This window comes from Taudactylus pleione, unplaced genomic scaffold (genome assembly GCF_031769625.1).
Source record: "Taudactylus pleione unplaced genomic scaffold, aTauple2 ptg000637l, whole genome shotgun sequence".
NCBI classification, from domain to species: domain Eukaryota; kingdom Metazoa; phylum Chordata; class Amphibia; order Anura; family Myobatrachidae; genus Taudactylus; species Taudactylus pleione.
The window spans coordinates 4,307,704-4,330,190 of NW_028285039.1; the positions used below are offsets into that span (position 1 = coordinate 4,307,704).

General features: G+C 42.9%; 1 protein-coding gene across 3 annotated transcripts in view; it reads left to right on the top strand.

The window, feature by feature from the left end:
* Positions 1-22,487, top strand: part of TENM2 (teneurin transmembrane protein 2) — a 2,186,131-nt gene that overhangs the window by 1,774,934 nt on the left and 388,710 nt on the right. For all 3 annotated transcript variants that reach the window (XM_088454943.1, XM_088454942.1, XM_088454944.1), the window contains one exon: positions 10,593-10,694. In XM_088454943.1, the coding sequence (XP_088311069.1) occupies positions 10,593-10,694 (102 nt within the window). The remainder of the gene's footprint in view (positions 1-10,592; positions 10,695-22,487) is intronic.

The following is a 22,487-nucleotide window of genomic DNA, read 5'->3' on the forward strand; positions in this document are numbered from 1 at the left end:
TGACGGCGGAGTCTTGGCTGTCCCCCTAAAATATGTCAAAGAAATTGCGTTTAGTTTATGGACAAATCCGGGCAACCAAACTAAAAAAAAAAAAAAAAAAAAACAAATAAGCCAAATAGCAGTAGAATTAATAAATCAGAAATAGAGGGGAAACATGCACACGCAGATATGAGTACAAATAATAAATAGAACAGACAGGAAAACATGCACACGCAGATATGAGTACAAATAATAAATAGAACAGACAGGAAAACATGCACACGCAGATATGAGTACAAATAATAAATAGAACAGACAGGAAAACATGCACACGCAGTTTGCCCCACAAACACAAACATTAAAACCACAATACATAACACTTACTTGCCAGGATCTGCATGCGAAAGCATGCCAGCAAGCGGGGCGTTCGCCGTTGCAGGTCGGACCACCTGCGCTCCAGCTGCCCGATGTTGCGGCGTGAGCCGAAGGACCGCAGGCGGGACCGTGCCTCCGCATACGCGGAGCGCTTCTGCCGGTTGGTCATGGGTTGAGGCTGGCTGGTGATCCGGCGATCCATGACCTCCGTAAGCACCAGCAGCTCGCGCCTGGTGAATGCGGAGGCTCTCATGATGGCAATGGTGTTTTTCTTAAAAATCATTTTTGATAAAGTGTGTAAAAATTTTCTGATTGGCTAATGTATTTTGGAAATTAACAGGAGCAATTTTATTGGTTAGTGTATGAGTCATGTGTTCGACAGGGCCAGAAATCTCTGGAGAGTTATGATAGGCTTGATGCAGTGACATGCGTAAGCAAATTTAAATAAAGAAATGAACCCAGGGAAATATGCGGGGATCCACAGCAATAGTACAATTGTTTAATTGTGGTTCACATGTTTTTTGAACAATAAAAGCGAATGTTTCATCCGTACGTATTCTGCGGGTAAACACAAACACGGACAAGAGTAAAGTTTCTTGCATTGTGTTGAAAAAAACAAACAATTAAGCTAATTGATACATTGATTAGCATGATACGATTGATGGAGGTAGGCAGAATAAAGGAGCAGGTAATCGACATCTGACAAGGCCACTTCCTGTTTATACTTGTGCGTGCGTTCCTTTCAAGCCATTTCGGGGATGTACGCTCGCTATTTTGTACGCTCGTTAGTTAGAGGAGGGGTCGTCAGAGTTTTGGGAGGAATTTTAGATGCGAACGAAAATACGAGCGAGCCATTGAATTTAAATATTTTTGTACGTACGCCTAACGTACGTGCGCCCGCTTGCGAGTGGGTCTGAATGAGGGCCAATGTTCTCACATTTGCAACATATGAGTATTTTCACATTACATCCCAACACAGCTGTCATTGTTAGTATTCATTATATTATTATCTATACACGAAGGAGTGAATTGTTAGCAAGAAAGGGAGGTGAGCATACATAGGCTGACAAACATCTGCACATTTCAAGGTTCTCTGAAACTCAAAGACTAGCAAAAATCACTCTCTATAATCTGTAATTCAAAGCTTATCAATAACTTCACAGACACAGATCATCCATCTTGTTACAAAATGGAGTGTTATGTGGATAGCTTAATACCAGATTTATCAATACCAAGGACAGAGTTTTGGATTCAGCTGACCAGCAAATAGAATAGATTCTGCTGAATGGACAGAGAAAATGTATCATTGATCTGTTTTTTTTTTCTTTGATAAGTTACTTATTGTTTATCAAAGAAGAATATCACCAGTGCCACTAGGCTTGGGCTGGTAAGAGTTACAGTACTGCTTTGCTGGCTAGTGCAGAGGTTCCCACACGTGGTCCTGTAGGCCCTCCAACAGTTCAGGTTTTAGAGATAGCCATGGTTGAGCACAGGTGGTTAAATCAAATTGACTGAGGTACTAATTAAATCACCTGTGGTCAAGCATGGATATCCTTAAAACCTGTCCTGTTAGTGTGCCTTGAGGACCAAGATTGGGAACCTCTGGGCTATTGTCTCCTCAGTTGTGCACAGGTGCGAGCCCAGAGTTGGGCTTTCGTTCCACTAATTAAAAATTTAAAATCAAATGGAAATAAAGTATAAAAATAAATGTGAATTTATTTTAAACTAATAAATATTTTTAAACATTATTCGCCTCTCTCAGATATACAGCATAAATATTGTTTATGGGGTCTATGGGATTGAACAGAAAAATTAAAAGGTGAATAATTCAGTGATTTCTCTGCACTTTTCACTTTACTTATGATGGACATACACTATACAATTATCTGTCAGATATCTGTCCAATCTGGCTGGTTGGAATGAAAACCTGGTAATGTATGGGAGCAAATGACAGGTCTCATACTGGTCTCATGACGTCTCTCCCATCACCCACTGCTGGAGCCAGAAGATGGAGCTCATGAGTGAGCTCCAGCCTGGCTCCGGCAGTGAGCGCAGCAACCAATGATAGTCTGCCTGACTCTCATCGGCTGCCAAAACAAACACACTGCCGCTGGGTAGTACGAGTGTACTAGCCGGCGGAGGTGTTTGTTGCTGTGCAGTGCACTACACTGACCAGCGCCCTGGACCGCCCCCCCCCCCTAGTTACGCCACTGTTGCGCTTCCCCCCCTTTCTTTGTTTGTTTCTATTTGTGATTCTGGGAGGGCTGACTACCCCCTATGAGGGAGCAGCATCAAGCTTTTGATACTTAAGTAGAGTTTTTGGCGCCTACATTTTTTATTTTTTTTCCTGAGGCATAGGCCTGATATAATGAGCATATATGGGTGCTGTAAGTGTCAAGAAAATTATATCATAGATTTGTTATAATTGGCCATTGGAATTCAAGTCTGAAATTTAAATAAAATGTCTTTATCTAACAAATTGATTGCTTCAATTGCAAAATATTTGGTAATGTTACCAATTAATATGCAGGTTGAGTCTTCCATATCCAAAATGCTTGGGACCAGGGCAGGGCCGGATTAAGGGGGGGGCATTGGGGGCATGTACCCCCGGGCCCCCCTCTCAGAGAGGGCCCCCTGCCACCAGGCCCGGCGACGGGGGGACTAGGGGCACATCTGTGCTGGGCCCCGAAGTTCAGAGGGGCCCCGAGTGCTCAGGGCACCAAGCACCTTTCTGCCGCGTTTCCGCGGCAGAAAGCCAGGCTCCAAGTGGAGACTGCATCGCCTCCACCGCCGGCCCTGGCCCCCGTCTTTCTTACTTGAATGGGCTGTGGGCGCTGCCGGCAGAGGTCAGATGCTTGCACTGCGCATACATTATGCGCGGCGCCGCGTCAGCGTCATGAACTCAATCCCATCTCATGACGCTGCGCGACTGCCTGCGCCGGTCCTCCACCCTGGCCTCCTTTCTTATTCACCACTGAGGAGCGGGCACTGGGCTCAACAACGACAGCAGGGAGCCTGGTCTGTGCACTGTCTGTCCCAGTGTTAGGGTAAGTCAGTGACAGACCTTATTCGTTTAGGCAGCTCAATTTTTGTTATATAGATTTATATATATATATATATATATATATATATATATATCTATGTATATATATATCTATGTATATATATATCTATGTATATATATATATATACATATATATATATATATATATAGATCTATATCATATACATATAAATCTATATATAAATCTCTCTCTCCATATATATATATATATATATATATAGATATATATATCTATATATTATACATATATATCTATATATAGATCTATAGAGAGAGATAGATAGATGTGTGTATATATATATATAATTATATATATATATATATATATACACACACACACAGTATATGTACATGTGTGTGTGAATATATATATATATATATATATATATAATGTATCTGGTATAGCTAGAAGTGATATGCTTGTACTTTAACACAATAATTGGAGATTGGTTTGTGTGTCCCTATGGCCAAGTGCCTATATTATTTTACCCCCTGGACAAGATAGTCTGCCTGGATTATACAGGTATTTTTTTGAGTGCTTATCCATGCTTCTTTATACCGAGATTGTGTATTTATCATGTTGCATAGCAACTCTCTTTTGAAGCGCCCATTGGTTAACACACACTGGTCACGTGCGCAGGGGTTAGCGTGCCGCGGGTGGAACGCATCGCTGTTCAGCACGCAGCAACCGCGCTGTGTTATACAATGCCTGTGATGCCACAAAAGTGACATGGCTTCAGTTGGCTAAATGAGTTGGAGATGTAGGTTATCGGTAAGTCACTTTTTTTTAAATGTGAAGTTTGGCACTCTGGAAAAGAAACAGTATGCCGGAGTGCACTCCTACTTTAGTAGGCGCAAATAGGTACAGTATCCTATAGAAAGAAAGAAGCATCACTCCACATACTTTTAAATTAGTGTAAATATGTACCCTGAGGAAAAGATTCATAGAGGTCTTGAAATATCGGTAACTATTTAAACAAATTTGAACTATTTTAAAAGTCTGTGGAGTGCAGCTTTTTCCTTTCTACAGGATACCTATATGCTATATATAATATTAATATATACCACCGAATTGTACCGTAATTCTCTCTCTAGTGATTGATGATGAATGATTTTAATTTTAGACTTTAGGGCCCCCCTGTCTTAAGTGCCCCGGGCCCCCCAAATCCTTAATCCAGCTCTGGACCAGGGATATTTTGGATATCAGGATATTCTGTATTTTGGAATATTTGCATAAAATAATTAAATATCTTGGGAATGGGACCCCAATATAAACACAGAATGCATTTATGTGTTATATACACCTTATACACACAGCCTGCAGGTGATTTTATACTATATTTTTAATAATTTTGTGCATCAAAAAAAGTTTATGTACATACATGAAATTCATTTATGTGTTATATATACCTTATACACCCAGCCTGAAGATTATTTTATACCATATTTTTAATAACTTGTGCTTTGAACAAAGTTTGTGTACATTGAACCATCAGAAAGCAAAGGTTTCACTTTCTCAGTCATGCTAAAAATATTCCGTATTTCGGAATATTCTGTATTTCGGAATATTTGGATATGGGAGACTCAACCTGTAGTATAGAATGTGAACTGAAATATAGTTTTACTATGCGAAAGCACATTTGGCTAGATAACAGTGGTTAAAAATAAAATAAAAATGTGAATGATTTAGAAAGCATCTGGGATGGGGAAATGGTTTGAGCAACAAAATATAAAAATAAGAAGGAAATAAAAAATGTTTTGCCATCCTAAATTAGTGGTTTTAAATTTGGTGTCAGAATTAATATAAAAGCTTATGTTACTATTTGTATTATCTTATATTTATAATAGCCTACATATTATGCAATGCTTTGCAGAGAATATTTCATAATTTGCATCAGTCCCTGCCCCATTGGAGCTTACACGTTTACACGCACACACATCACATGGGGAGAAAATGCAGACCCCATACCAGTAATACCCTGATCAGAATCAAACTCATGGCCCTACACTGTGCAGCACCAATACTAACCACTGTGCAACCCATTAGTATCTATGAAGAATTATAAGGAATTTCAATTTCTCAAAGATTAGATCCTCCATTTAAGTATATTTGGCACTCATCTGTTTTACATATATGATATGCTTCTTCATGCTAGGTACCTAGACATTTGTAACAGCTCAAGAGGGCATAAACATGACCACTAAAGCAGAAGGCAGAATATGGATGCAACCCATTAATGTTTCTGTCCGTGCAGAGTCTTTCTTTTCCCCAAAAAATGTCTATCTCCTCACATGTTACAGTAAGGAATTGCTGTGAATCAGTATAAATCCTTTGAGTTCATGCAGAATTGTTATTGTATATAAGTGTCTCATTTCTTATGTTCCCAAGTTGTTCCCCAGATGTGCATCTCTTAATATAAGTGTTCTTCCAACTTCAAAGTCTATACTTAGTACTGTCTCAGAGATAAAAAAACAAAACAAAACATGATTGACTTATAGTATTGGGGTTTTATCATTTTTAAAGCATTGAGCAAGAAGTGATTGCACTGTGGTGAGTCCCTTTAGTTTATCTATGCTACTGTATAAGGAGGATGGAAACATTCCCTGTTCACGTATACTGACAGCGATGAGGCTGCCTGAGAAAGCTGTTTCCTTTACTTCTTATACCGAATAATGAAAAAGGGACCGTTGTTCTGTGAGGGTCCTGGCAGACAGTTCCCTCAGGACAAACATATATTCACACAGTGGGAACCTTTTCTTTGCTTATTTGTGCTCTTTGCTAATTATATCATCCACACAAATGAAGTAAAATGCACGCAATCATGAGACATGCAAATAATATAATATGTCTGACATCTTCGCTTGCCTGTGCACTAACTAAATATATATACTGTACTCAGGCATCATTTTTACTGACCAGGTGTATGAATTAACAGGGTAACAAAACAAAATATGCATTGTATACTACCTGTACTCACACACAAATCTCTCTCTCTCCCCATATACATATAGGGGAGCTACACCAATTGCCAGTGAGTCTCGGCAGATGATGTCTGGCAGCGATTGAGGTGGCTCCCCACCTCTAGAGCCGCCACTATCTGTCGTGAACTCCCTATATATATATATATATATATATATATATGTACACAGTATATATATATATATATATATATATATATATACAGTAAAAGGGGGTGGAAAGGACATGCGTCTGATAGTGTAATGAATTATAAATATTTGTGCCCGTGCTCTAAAAAGTAATGTCCGTACCAAATGGAAAATCTTTATGGCTTATCTGAGATGTTGCCCGGTAAATCCAGCTGATAGAGTGAGCCTGGAATTCTGGTGGCTGGGGGACCTTAATAGGAGGGGCTCAAAATAGAGCCAGAGACAAGTGAGGGAATATATAGTGTAGTACTTCCTTTTTAGTTTATGGAATAATATTTATAGATGCACGAACCATATACACTCTTGTAAGATAGCATATAAACATATGTTTCCGGTCACTCCTCCAAAGCCCGTTGGTATCCCGAATACCTCCATATGTGTCAGTGATGGGCTTTAAACCAAGCAAGAATGACCCTTCATCAGTAGTGGTATTTCTCAAAGACAGGGGTGCTTTTTTACAATATGACAAGAGAATATGGGGTATAGGAACATAAAAAATAAATTATTAGAATAAAGTGCTTATCTGTAAGTAGTTAGATATCGTTGAGAGAGGCTGATGTGGCCCCACACGCTTCATCCTATTGGACTTCCTCAGCCATACAGCCATGGCCAAAAGTGAGAATAACACAAGTATTGGTTTTCACAAAGTCTGCTGCTTCAGTTTTTATGATGGCAATTTGCATATACAGTACTCCAGAATGCCATGAAGAGTGATCAGATAAATTGTAATTAATTGCAAATTCCCTCTTTGCCATGATAATGAACTTAATCCCAAAAACAAAATTTCTAATGCATTTCAGCCCTGCCACAAAAGGACCAGCTGACATCATGTTAGTGATTCTATCATTAACACAGGTGATAGTGTTGACGAGGACAAGGCTGGAGATCACTCAGTCATGCGGATTGAGTTAGAATAACAGACTGGAAGCTTTAAAAGGAGGGCGGAGCTTGAATCATTGTTCTTCCTCTGTTGTCCATGGTTACCTGCAAGTAAACACATGCAGTCATCATTGCTTTGCACAAAGCAGACTTCACAGGCAAGGATATTGCTGGTAGCAGTGGCGTAACGAGGGCAGGGCGAGTGGGGTTCGTGCCCTGGGCGCCGTTGGACGCCACGGTACCGGCCCGCCCGCCCTAGATAGCCAGTGTAGCGCCGACCGCAATGAGTGCGGTCAGCGCTACACATTTGCACAGGACCGGCGCTAGGCTTCCAGCGCCGGTCCTGTGCTGCACGCCTGAGCCCGTTCCCTCCCCCTGAGCGCTTGCCCAATAGCACCAGGAGGCGGGCTCAGGCTGTGCATAACACACGCATCACCACCAGCGCTGGCGGCGATGCGTGTGTTAAACAGCAGCCAATGACAGTCAGATAGACTCTCATTGGCTGCTGCAGCACCCACTGCAAGAGCCGGACTTCCGTCCGGCTCCTGCAGTGGGTAATGGGACTGACGTCATGACGTCAGTCCCATAATGCTGAGCACGCCAGCCCGGGCGGACTGGAGGGCGGGAGCGGCATCGGCATCGCGGACAGGAGCAGCGTGGAATCAGGTAAGTATATTTTTATATATATTTATTTATTTTTAAACCTATATGCACAACGGGGGAGGGGTTGGCTACTACTGGGGGGGACATCTACTGGGGGTGCCATTGGGAGGACCTCTACTGGGGGGGGCTACTCTACTGGGGACTACTACTTGGGGGGGGCTACCACTGGGGGCATTCTAAAAGGGGCCTAGTATTACTAGAGGCACTGCACTCGGGGGACCACTAATGGGGGCAATAATAGGAAGGGCCACTACAGGGACCACTGGATAGGGGGGGCATCACTACTGGGAGCCTGCATCAGGGGGACCACTACTGGGGGCACTGCATGGGAGGGGGGGCACTATATTAGGGGCACTGCGGGGACCACTACAGGGGGCACTAGATAGGGGGGATCACTACAGGGTGCCTGCATAAGGTGACCACTACTGGGAAAACTGCATGGGGGGGACTACTGTTGGGGGCACAATATTAAAGGGCACTGCATAAGGGGATACTGCTACTGGGCGCACTGCATTGTGGGGACTGCTACTGGGGGCACTGCATAAGGGGGAACACTACGTGGGGCACTGCATTTGGGGGGGCCACTACTGGGGGTACTGAGTAAGGGGAACTAATTGGGGGCTGTATAAGAGGGACCACTACTGGGGATACTGTATAAGGGGCACTACTATGGGCCTGCATGAGAGGGACCACAACTGCATACTGGGGGTACTACTGGGGTTAAGGTGCATATGGATAGGAATGTTCAGTTTGAAAATAAAGGGGTGTGTCATGTTGACATGCCCCATTTTTAAGTGACCACGCCCATTTTTTTGCCCATGGGGGGGTGGTGGGGCTCCCTTTTCAAATTTGCCCTGGGCTCCAAATACCCTAGTTACGCCACTGGATGCTAGTAAGATTGAACCTAAATAAACCATTTATCGGATCATCAAGAACTTCAAGGAGAGAGGTTCAATAGTTGTGAAGAAGGCTTCAGGGCACCCAAGAACATCCAGCAAGCGCCAGGACCATCTCCTAAAGTTGATTCAGCTGTGGGATGGGGGCACCACCAGTGCAGAGCTTGCTCAGGAATAGCAGCAGGCTGGTGTGAGTGTATCTTCATGCACAGTGAGGTGGAGATTTTTGGAGGATGGCCTGGTGTCAAGAAGGGCAGCAAAGAAGCCACTTCTCTCCATTAAAAACATCAGGGACAGACTGATATTCTGCAAAAGGTACAGGGATTTGACTGCTGAGGACTGGGGTAAAGCTATTTTTTTTGATGAATCCCCTTTCAGATTGTTTGGGGCAACTGGAAAAATGCTTGTCCGGAGAAGGAAAGGTGAGTAGTACCATCAGTCCTGTTTCATGCCAACAGTAAACCATTCCTGTGTGGGGTTGCTTCTCAGCCAAGGGAGTGGGCTCACTCTCAATTTTGCCTAAGAACACAGCCATGAATAAAGAATGGTACCAAAACATCCTCCAAGAGCAACCATCCAAGAACAGTTTGGTGATGAACAATGCCTTTTCCAGCATGACGGAGCACCTTGCCATAAGGCAAAAGTGATAACTAAGTCGCTCGGCAAACAAAACTTTGAAATTTTAGGTCCTTGGCCAGGGAACTCCCCAGACCTTGGTCAATCCTCAAGAGGCGGGTGGACAAACAAAACCCTACAAATTCTGACAAACTCCAAGCATTGATTAGGCAAGAATGGGCAGCCTTCAGTCAGTATGTGGCCCAGAAGTTGATTGACAGCATGCCAGGGTGAATTGCAGAGGTCTTGAAAATGAAGGGTCAACACTGCAAATATTGACTCTTTGCATAAACTTAATGTAATTGTCAATAAAAGCCTTTGACACTTATGAAATGCTTGTAATGTTACTCCAGTATACCATAGTAACATCTGACAAAGGTCTAAAAACACTGAAGCAGTAAACTTTGTGATAACCAACACTTGTGTCATTCTCAAAACCTTTGGTCATGACTATGTGTGTGTGTGTGTGTGTATATATATATATATATATATATATAAAAGATTAGAAAATGGATACTCACCATAAAAAAAATGCATCAACTTCAGTTGGCTGAATAAAAGATTAATATAATCCAAGGAATAGATGGGACACCAGGAGATTGCAATAAACATTAAACAAACTTAGCTGCAGAACCAACATTAGTGTGATGCTTTTCATAATACGCCCAATGAACAAACCATGTTTGCATGCACTAGTAGCCACCTCACAGTGTAACGCATACGCCGTAGGACATTTCAGAATTTTTCATGCATGTGCATTTGCAAATGAATCGCTCCACTACGTGAATGCTGCGTTGCTTGCGGATTGCGTCTGTGTCTGATTCAGGTCCTTACTGTTTATTGCAGATTACTGGAGTGATGTTGCTTTCTTGCATACATATTAGTATTTTCTGATATGACATGTTATATATGAATGTTGTACGTATATTTATACTTTATTTCTTCTTTTCAAGATTCTGTTCAGGATTGCCCTCGGAATTGTGATGGGAACGGGGAATGTGTGTCAGGAGTCTGCCATTGCTTCCCGGGATTCCATGGAGCAGATTGTGCAAAAGGTACCGATACTGTTCTGTTTACATCTTCTAGCGACACTGACTCAGCCCACCTCTGCTTGTTATATTCCGTCTTGCAGTTTGTGGATGACCAGTTATAACTAGACTTACATTTCATGTGTAATAACTGACCCACAGGCACATTATTGATTGATCCAGGTCAACAGTGCACGCTAGTTTTGCACAACAATATCAACATTATTGTTTGTTTTTTTCACCTCTGCTGTTTGTGAAAAATGTGGATGCAGTTGCAGAATCTGGTATTTCCAAAGCGTTAGATTTCAGTAAGTAAAAATGTCTGTAGTATTTGGAATAGAGAATAACCAGAAATATTATTCTGTTTGATCAGTAAGCATAATGTGCTGGTCACCATCATGAAATCATGTACCATTTTGAACACCAATATATGTGGAGGTTAGAGGAGATGCATTGGTTCATTCATTGATCAGTTACATTATTAAAAGGAATAGATTGTGCCGTGGAGCACTGTGAATGAAATTGGTTAGCATTGAGCCGACATGTATTTTATTAAAAATAAAGTTGTATTTTAGCAGACTATGACTTTAAAAATGTATCATACAATATATAGGTACTGAGGTACTCGGTAATATAGTCTATAAAGACTAATATAGTCTACAAACAGTAATATAGTAAACAAACAGTAATATAGTCTACAAACAGTAATATAGTCTATAAAGAGTAATATAGTCTACAAACAGTAATATAGTATACAAACAGTAATGTAGTCTATAAAGAGTAATATAGTCTACAAACAGTAATATAGTATACAAACAGTAATATAGTTTATAAACAGTAATATAGTCTACAAACAGTAATATAGTATACAAACAGTAATATAGTTTATAAACAGTAATATAGTCTACACACAGTAATATAGTCTATAAAGAGTAATATAGTCTACAAACAGTAATATAGTATACAAACAGTAATATAGTCTATAAAGAGTAATATAGTCTACAAACAGTAATATAGTCTATAAACAGTAATATAGTCTACAAACAGTAATATAGTATACAAACAGTAATGTAGTCTATAAAGAGTAATATAGTCTACAAACAGTAATATAGTATACAAACAGTAATATAGTTTATAAACAGTAATATAGTCTACACACAGTAATATAGTCTACAAACAGTAATATAGTCTATAAAGAGTAATATAGTCTACAAACAGTAATATAGTATACAAACAGTAATATAGTCTATAAAGAGTAATATAGTCTACAAACAGTAATATAGTCTATAAACAGTAATATAGTCTACAAACAGTAATATAGTATACAAACAGTAATGTAGTCTATAAAGAGTAATATAGTCTACAAACAGTAATATAGTATACAAACAGTAATATAGTTTATAAACAGTAATATAGTCTACACACAGTAATATAGTATACAAACAGTAATATAGTCTACAGAGAGTAATATAGTCTACAAACAGTAATATAGTCTATAAACAGTAATATAGTCTACAAACAGTAATATAGTCTACAAATAGTAATATAGTCCATAGATGGGAGTTGGACTATAACCTGTGTAATTTTTTAGCAGAGCCGTATCAGTGACGCCGCACAGTGTGCAAGGCTGAGGCAGCAGAACGGTTACTGTCGTGGCTGCAGCTGTGTCCATTTTATTGGGTTCCTTGGGTGGGGCCCAGCTCACTGGATAGGTGCCAGGTGTGGCCTTAGGACACAGCTTTCCGGTCCTGGCCTACTCTTTGCAGGCAAAGAGGTGGTATTGGGGGCCTGCCCAGGATAGTTTACTGCCCTGATCCATGTAGTGCTAAATCCAAAGACAACCAAATACTGCAATGCATATGTTATAGGATAAGGTCATCATGCACAGAATGGGTTGTTGTAGCATGCATACCCCACAAAGTATACCTAAGTAATGCTATTTCAGAAAATGAGCTAAGTAATATATAATCCCCAGAGTTGCATGCATTAAGTATACATTACATAGTAGGCAATGCAGTAATACACAGTGGATCCCCACCCACCCAGAGATAGTAACAATTTATATTTTAAACTATTAAAACACTTTTTAGTTCAATGTCATTATCTTTCTAATACCATAAAGTAGCTCACAGGCCTGCTTGTGTTTAATTTCCAGGTAACTTCCAGACCAATCAACAGCACCGTCACTAGTCATGTCAGATTCAGACAGTTTTATGTTTCTGTTCCTGTGCCTTGCATTGAATTTACTGGACCACTCTAGACAGGGGAGCAGCTCGAGCTTTGTGGGCCCTATAGCAACATTTTGAAGAGGCCCCCACCATAATGCTTCTAGAGAAGTAGTGCTATAGTTCATTTTATTCCCCAGAGTAGTGCCCTAGTGCATTTTGTGCTGTAGTTTACATTATACCACACAGTGGGCCCAGATCATCTTATGCCACATTGTAGTACCCTGTGTAAAGACAGGGGGAAAGAGGTGGAGACCAACCAGCTCAGTGGCGTAACTATAAATTTTGCTCCCCCATGCCAAAAAAGTTTCAGGCGCCCCCCCCCACCCAAAGATCAAACACACCCAAAGACTATGTTTAAGGTGTGTGGTTACATGATACAGCAACGTGCCTTAAACATTATGACACAGTAAGTAATGCCACCTATAACACAGTGTGCCACACCGGAATGCCCCTTACAACACATTATGCCACACCGGAGTGCCCCTTACAACACATTATGCCACACAGCAATGCCCCTTACACATCCCACACAATAATGCCACATATAACACATAATGACATACAGTAAAGCGCTTATAACAAATTTATGCCATGCTGTAATGTGCCTATTTCACATTATGCAACACTGTAATGCCACATACAACACATTATGCCACACAGTAATGCCCCTTACACATTATGCCGCACAGTAATGCCCCTAATAGCACATTGTGCACACAGTAATGCCAAATACACATTATGCCAAACAGTAATGCCCATTACATCCCACCCTGATAGATCTACTTCACCAACCCTCCTTTCTGCTCCTGCCAGTCCGTCACCTCAGCTCAAGACAGGTTGCACAGTTTTTATGTCAGTGTAGAACCAGATTATTATAACCTGTAAACTGTGTATCAAATTAGTGCCCCTTATACAGTGCCCCCTGTAGTTATGCCCCAAAATGCAATGCCCCCTATACTAGAGCCCCTTATGCAATGCCCCCTGTAGTAGTACCCCTTATGCAATGCCCCCTGTAGTAGTGCCCCTTTTGCAATGTCCCCTGTAGTAGTGCCCATTATACAATGTCCCCTGTAGTAGTGCCCATTATGCAATGCCACCTGTAGTAGTGCCCCTTATGCAATGTCCCCTGTAGTAGTGCCTATTATGCAATGTCCCCTGTAGTAGTGCCCATTATGCAATGCCCCCTGTAGTAGTGCCCCTTATGCAATGCCCCCTGTAGTAGTGCCCATTATGCAGGGCCCCCTGTAGTAGTGCCCATTAAAGTAGTGCCCCCTGTAGTAGTACCCATTATGCAGGGCCCCCTGTAGTGCCCCTTCTAGTAGTTAGCCCCCTGTAGTGCCCCTTCTAGTAGGTAGCCCCCTGTAGTTAGCCCCCTGTAGTGAGCCCCCTGTAGTTAGACCCCTGTAGTTAGCCACCTGTAGTTAGCCGCCTGTAGTTGCTCCCCCCCCCCTCCGCGCGCACACAAACAAACACACACACAAAAGAAAAAAACACAAACACTTACCTTTATCCCCGCTCCAGTGCTGCTGCCGTCCATACCCCGGCGTCCGCTCCTAGGCACCATGGGAGTGACGTCATTACGTCACTCCCATAGTGCCCTGCGGGACCCGGAAGACGGAGGGAGCTCCGTCCTCCGGCTGCTGCCGGGGGTTTGAATAGGAGCCGGGCGCCCGCTGGTAACACACTCAGCGGGTGCCCGGCAGATGGAAGGTGCAGGGGGTGCGGTTACTACTACTCCCAAGCTACCAAGCGCCTCCAAGCCACCGCGGGGGCTGCGGGGGCAGTAGTTACGCCACTGAACCAGCTCCTACCTTGGGGAAATACTTCCTAATGAAGAAATTTCCACTTTGAGTGTATATTTTCTTAATTCCAAAACACTGTCCCTTTCTGGGTCAGTCCTAATCTTGGAGATGAACCCCTGACTCACTTCACAAAGCCTGTAATCAAGGAGAAGCCTACTCGCCAACAATGCCAGGCTCACCAGGGGCATATCTATAATGGGTGCAGGGTGTGCGGTGTACATGGGTCCAGGGGGTCCCGCACCGCACACCTTGCACCCATATTATCTAAAACTTACCTCTCTGAGGTCCGCGTTGGGTGTCTCAGCGCTGCTCCAACCGCCGAAAAATGGCCGCCACTGCCATTTTCTGGCGTTTTGCACATGCGCAATGAGGAAATCGCCAGGAAAATGCCATCCGCGCCATTTCCCCAGCGATCTGCGCATGCGCAGTAGACTCTGGGCACACTCTAGTGCCCAGAGTCTACTGATGCTACGGTGGCCAGCCAGCAGCGCCAATCGGCTGCCGGCCGCCGGGGAGAGCGGAGGGGCCCCGAATGGGGAATGCACACGGGCCCCTCCTCTCTTAAGACACCCCTGAGGCTATCTGATTAACTCAGCTGGCCACAGGAGGCAACAATAATCTTATTAAATGCATAGACCCAGTAAAATACATAAAACATAATGTACGCACAGTTGCTTTCAGCATTTGTCCAAGAGGGGTTACATTATAATATAAGGCATGACAAATTGGGGTTGTTTAATTTTCAAGAAAGGCTCCTTAGAGGTGACCTAATGACTGTCTCTACAAATATATTCAAGGATAATATAAAGATTTGTCTTATAAGATTTTTACGCGATTCCCAAGGTGATAATGAGTCATCTAATATAAATAAGACAACAATGTTTTCACCAATGTTACAGTAAATATATATTTTTTACTTTAAATTAATGGTCAAGAGAGGTAGTAATGTATTTTTCACTGGACAGATGTACGAATGGATTAGTATATATCTCTTACAGTGAGCGGTATCAATGCTAATGTGCACAGTAAGCAGTCAGGGTGATTGATCCATGGAAATAACATGATCTGCACGTATGTGGCAAGGTAGGATTTCTCCTCTGTGAGGGTGAATTAGCAGATGCTTATGGGGCTGTTATTTTGCTTTCATTCACTTTTTAATCAACTTTAGTATGTAACTCTAAATATAAACATAAGACAAGCCCTTCATTTCCATTTAAGTAGTATTGTAAATAAAATAGAAAGCAGCGAATAGAATAGTATTATCAAAAGAATCCATACACAGTATACACCAGTGGCGAATCTTGCCTAGGGGCTGCGAGGCTGCAGCCCCCTAGTAAATTCCACCACCTCAGTGTAGTCAGAGCAGTCCGTGACTGCACTGGCCACACTGTGACTGGCAGTGGCTTCTCATTGGAAGTGCTACCTGCCAGTCACATATACAACAGGCAACCCCAGTAGGAATCCGCTTTTCCGCCAGCCCTACCCAGCTCCTTGGGGCTCCAGACAATCAGCCCTTTGGAAGCCGGTGATATGCGCATGCGTGGAGCGGTGCCCCGCCGCTACTGCGCATGCGCAGGTCCCGGCGCCTGACAGATCAATTACGCAGCAGGCGTCGGGGACAGGCCAGGGTGAGTGATTCTCATGGGTGGCAGCCCCCGCTCATCTAAGAGGGTAGAAGCCGCCACTGGTATACACAATTGTAGAAAAAAAGAAAGAAGGACTCTTTGCTGGGCACTCTTCATGAAATGATTAAGTCATGAAAATATAACTTTTATTTATTCCATATTAAATACATGTGGCTAAGACGGCACTAGGATAATTGACCCATTAAAGACAAGAGAATTAAGGCAAACCTCCTAGCAGGGATTCTGATTATATCCAAATGGGGATATAATGTATGCAAAAAATTAGTTAATAATTACAACATAAGGCTGTAATAATGAATCATTATACTGTGTAACTAGGTGAAGTATAGGTCTTCACAGTACTTCCTAATAGTTCTATATTATTAGACACAGGGAGGCGGAAGAGGGGAACCTCTACTGCTAGTGCTACTTACAAAATTCTAGCTCTTAGATGAGTCAAAGTAACATATATGATAACAATTTCACACCGTGGGGTATATGTACTAAGCCATGGAGAGAGTCAAAGTACTGACCAATTAGCTCCTAACTGTAATTTTTCAAACGCAGCCTGAAAAGTGACAGAAGCTGATTGGTTGGTACTTTATCTCTCTCCACTCTATCTCCCTCCAATGCTTAGTACATCTCCCTCTAGGCTAATCCTTATTCACACATAAGCAACATAGGAGATGCTGTGATTTCTATTTTTAAATGAGGCTGATGAACTGTCATACATGCTGTATTATCCTCAGACTGAGCATGCTAAAACAAATATGATCACAGTATGTCATAAGCAATAATTATACACTAGAGATGAGCGGTTCACTTTTGCTGAAAACCAAACACACCTGAACTTTGGGGCTCTGAGTCATGCAGAGTCCCGAGAAGAATCACTTTGGAGTTCCGAGTAGAACCGAGTCCCGAATCGAGTCTTCTCGCCAATGTTAGAAATCGGATCTAAAAACAGGATCTTGCATGTTTTGGATTGCATGTAAGTCCTTCGATCGTGATTTCAGGTGTCATTTCATATAGGAGAGTGTATGGAGTCACCATTAGAGAGAGTTGCAGGTAGATGGAGTGGGTGGGAAGCATGTAAGAGACTGCAGGCATCTTTGTCACTATGTATGTTTGTCAGACACTAGCTAGCACCTGCAATCCAGTGCACACAGGGCCTGATTCAGAGCCGGACGCTCTGACCAGAGCGCTCACTCTGAATCAGTGCCCTCCTACCTAAAAATGGAGGGGCCTCCTGGCCGCTCGCATAGCTGTGGGTGACCACCCACAGCATATGTGAGCAGCCAAAAAGATGGTCGCGATGGTCAAGTGATGTCAGTGGGGCCGGACCCAGACGGTAGGCGGTCCCATGGGAACGCCTCCGTCTGGCAGCCATGCCCCCGGCACGCCCACCAAAGGGGGCGTGCTGTCAGTCACCATCGACAGCACGCCCCCTTTGGTGCGAGACCCGGAGCAACAGCTTGGCTGTCGTAGTCCAGGTCTCGCGCATGCGCACGACGGAGCTCCCTCCGTCGTGCGCATGCGCATTGCGGTAACATCGACCAGCTTGCGAGCGTCCTGCGCTCGCGAGCGTGTCTGAATGACCCCCACAGGCTCTTGTATATATTTGTTACAAGTGAACTTGAAGTGAGCTGCACTTACAATTGTTTTTCATACTGTAGATGTGCTATATTCTTTTAAACTGCCATTTGTCTGTGCCGCTGCTTTGTAGTTTAGTTTAGCCAGCTAGCAGCAGCCTTTGGCCAGTATTGGTGAGAACAATATTGTGACTGCAAATGACTAGAAATTAATGTTATTGATGTTAATAATACTGTAAAACAAAAACACGCCAAATTACATGGTTTTAGCTATTTTGATCAGTTTCAAAGAAATACAAATACAAAACCAAACCGAAACCAAAACACGACGATGATTTAGAACCAAAATCAAAACACTGGGGTATGCGTTCATCTCTGTTAGACACTAAGGGGTTGATGTATCAATAAATGAAAAGCGTGGAGAAGTGGGTCATTGGAGAAGTTACCCAATGCAACCAATCAGCTTTGAGGAAGCATTTATGAAATATACTTTAAAATGATGCTGCTTGGTTGCTATTGGCAACTTCTCTACTGGTCCACTTCTCCTCTCTTTTCACTGCTTGATACATCGTCCCCTATGGCATAATGCATTCTTGTATAATGTCAGAGTGAATAAGAAGACATCAGAACAGCACCCGCGCACGCAGGGGGGTTTCCGAGTACCTAGAAACCCCCCATGCCTGTTGCTCCATCACCGCCGGCCCGGCGAGCAGCTGAACAATATAACTATTTTTTTTTTAATGAAGAGACACTGCCTGGGCTGGCTGTAGGGGGAGCTGCTGCGCGCAAGCTCCTCCCAGTCAGTTCCCATAGCGGCACTGTGACCAGAGTGGATGAGAGCGCTTACCGCCGGGACACTGTGTCCAGTACTGCCAGCGCTGACAAGTCCTGGAGCAGCACAACGTAGGTGGGTGTGCTGGGGGGGGGGGGGAGGAGGATTATGTTTAAGAAATTATGGCAGATCACTGCTGCATGTACTTGCGGGGGGGGGGTAAGGCGGGCAGGGGGGGCTTTCGGAGGATAGTATTTAATAAATGATGTCAGACAAGTGCTGCATTTGCTTTTGGGGGGGGGATAATGATGCCAGAGGACTGCTGCATTTGTGGGGGGGGCGGGGGGAGGGATGATTATATTTAATAAATGATGCTACAAGACTGCTGTATTTGTGGGGAGGGGGAGGATAATATTTAATAAATGATGCCAGAGAGAGGACTGCTTTATTTGTGGGGAGGGGGGGGATAATATTTAATAAATGATGCCAGACAGAGGACTGTTTTATTTGTGGGGAGGGGGAGGATAATATTTAATAAATGATGCCAGAGAGAGGACTGCTTTATTTGTGGGGAGGGGGAGGATAATATTTAATAAATGATGCCAGAGAGAGGACTGTTTTATTGGGGGGGGGGGGATGATGCCAGAGGACTGCTTTTGGCTCTGCATTCGTGTTTTTTAGGTGAGCGCTGTGGTGTGTGTATGAGTGTGTATTGTCAGTGTGTGTATATGTGTGTGTGCGTGTATATGAGCAGGGGCGCCGAGAGGGGGGTGGAGCGGGTACAGTTTACCCGGGCCCGGGCTTCCAGAGGGGCCCGGTGGGGGCCCGGGTCTAGCGCCGCCCCCCCCCTCACTTCCTCCCTCCCTCCCTCCCTCTGCAGCAGCCCAGCACACAGCGTGCTGGGCTGCAGTGGGAGATTGCTTGCGGCTGCTAAGCAGCAGCCACAGCAATCTCCTATGCCTGAAGGGGGGAGCGATCACACTGATCGCGCCCCCCACTGGCTTTGCGCCGGGCTGAGGGGCTCACACCGCCCCCTCCCTGGCGCGCAGCGCCGCTCAGCGGCTCTGCAAAACACTTTTTTTTTTCAAGGGGGCGTGGCCATGCCTTCTGAAATTAGGCCACGCCCCCCTTTACCGTGGCCCCGTGTGGCTCTCTACGCCCCTGTATATGAGTATGTCGGTCAGTGTGTGTGTATGAATATGTCAGTCAGTGTGTGTTTGTATGAGTGTGTCAGTCAGTGTGTGTATGAGTGTGTCGGTCTGTGTGTGTGTATGAGTGTGTCGGTCAGTGTGTGTGTATGAGTATGTCGGTCAGTGTATGAGTATGTCGGTCAGTGTGTGTTTGTATGAGTGTGTCGGTCAGTGTGTGTATGAGTGTGTCGGTCAGTGTGTGTGTGTGTATGAGTGTGTCGGTCAGTGTGTGTGTGTATGAGTGTGTCGGTCAGTGTGTGTGTATGAGTGTGTTGGTCAGTGTGTGTATGAGTGTGTCTGTTAGAGTGTGTGTGTATGAGTGTGTCGGTCAGTGTGTGTATGAGTGTGTCGGTTAGAGTGTGTGTGTATGAGTGTGTCAGTCAGTGTGTGTGTGTGTATGAGTGTGTCGGTCAGTGTGTGTATGAGTGTGTCGGTTAGAGTGTGTGTGTATGAGTGTGTCGGTCAGTGTGTGTGTGTGTGTATGAGTGTGTCTGTCAGTTACGTTTAGTTCAAATGTTGAAATTGCACTGGTAGTTAAAATTTTGTTCGTACATACAGTTACACATTGTGCATAAGCAAGTTTTACGCCTTGTTATTTATATTATTTATTGTTCTTTATATTAGAACACTTGAAGTACACAATAAAGTGTATGTTGCAGGCTTATCCTCATTAGACTTTTTTGTCCTTGGTTCTGTAACCATTATTTGGAAACACCCCTTTCAAAATCCTACGTTTGCCACTGAACAGTATACACAACTAAACACATCATTGGACACTCAAGCAATAGTAGCAAATCCCTGAGCGCACAGATTCAGTGGCTGTCAAGTATCCAAGAAATATAACTTGCACAACTCAGGTCTACTTAGGAGATCTTCACAGATACAACTGATTTATTTCAGCATCAATATTTCAGACATGTAATTGGTCCTCTCAACTCTACACTTCAAACATAAAGGGGCGGTTCAGTTGTTTTTTTAAGAGTGATAATTAATGAGTGCCCAGTGTCAGGGTTGTCTTAACAGCAGTGTGGGCCCTGGGCGAAGCAATACACAAGGGCCCCTACCCACCCATTCACAGGAAAAGAATGTAAATGTTCAATAAAATTAAACCCTCCTGCATGCCCATCAGACCTCCCACAAATGCAGAGAGACTCTGTCTGACTGGTCTGAAGCCGGCGGATGAAGTGAAACTGGAACTGAGGTGAGTACTCGTCAACGGGAGGGGGATGGGGTGGAGGAGGTTAGATCAGAATATAGTGCACTGGTGGCCAGCTTATAAAAATATCACAAATATACCAACTGGCCACAGCTGCAGGGGGGCGGGTTGCGGGCCCCTACAAGCTTCGGGCACTTGGGCAACTGCCCAACAAGCCCAATGAAAGAGATGGCCCTGCCCATTGTTGCAATTCAATTATTCTGGGCGCTCACTAATTATCGCCCTCTTTGCCTCGGGTTTAGCCATCTAAACGTCTGGTTAGGGCACGCTAAGTGCGGTTAGCGCGCACTAACCAGGGGGGTTCCTCACACATTTCTGCTTGCACCCTCCTGAGGGTGCAAGCAAAATGCCGGCACTGCTAGCCATCATGCCCTGACGGAGCAACAATTGATTTGTTCCATCGGGCATCTTACAAAAAAAAGCCGACGGTAAAACATTTGAATCTCCCCCAAAATGTTTTCCAGAATTAAGGATATTTAGGTTTACTAAATCCTGACAGTCTTGTTTACCACAAACTATTTTATGTATTCAACAAAATATTTTATGTTTTCCATAAACCACTTTATGCTTGCCACAAACTATTTCATACTTATCACAAACTATTTCATGCTCACCACTACTATTTTATGTTTTCCATAAACTATTTTATGCTTACCACAAACTGTTTCATGGTTTCCACAAACTATTTCATACTCACCACTTCTATTTTATGTTTTTCATAAAACATTTTATGCTTACCACAACTATTTCATGTTCACCACTCTTTTATGTTTTTCATAAACCATTTTATGCTTACCACAAACTATTTCATGCTCACCATTATTTTATGTTTTTCATAAACCATTGTATGCTTACCATAAGCTATTTCATGCTCATCACTACTATTTTATGTTTTTCATAAAACATGTTATGCTTACCACAAACTATTTAATGTTCACCACTATTTTATGTTTTTCATAAACCATTTTATGCTTACAGCAAACTATTTCATGTTCACCACTATTTTATGTTTTTCATAAACCATTTTATGATTACAGCAAACTATTTCATGCTCACCACTATTTTATGTTTTTCATAAACCATTTTATGCTTACTACAAACTATTTCATGCTCACCACTACTATTTTATGTTTATCACAAACTATTTCATGGTTTCCACAAACAATTTTATGCTTACCACAAACTATTTTATGTTTTTTAGAAAAAACTTTATGCTTACCACAAACTAGTTTGTTTTTTAGAAACTACTTTATGCTTACCACAAACTATTTTATGTTTTTTAAAAATACTTTATGCTAACCACAAACTATTTTATGTTTTTTAGAAATTTATGTAAAAACTATTTTATTCACTACAAACTATTTTATGTTGACCGCAAACTATTTTATATTTACCACA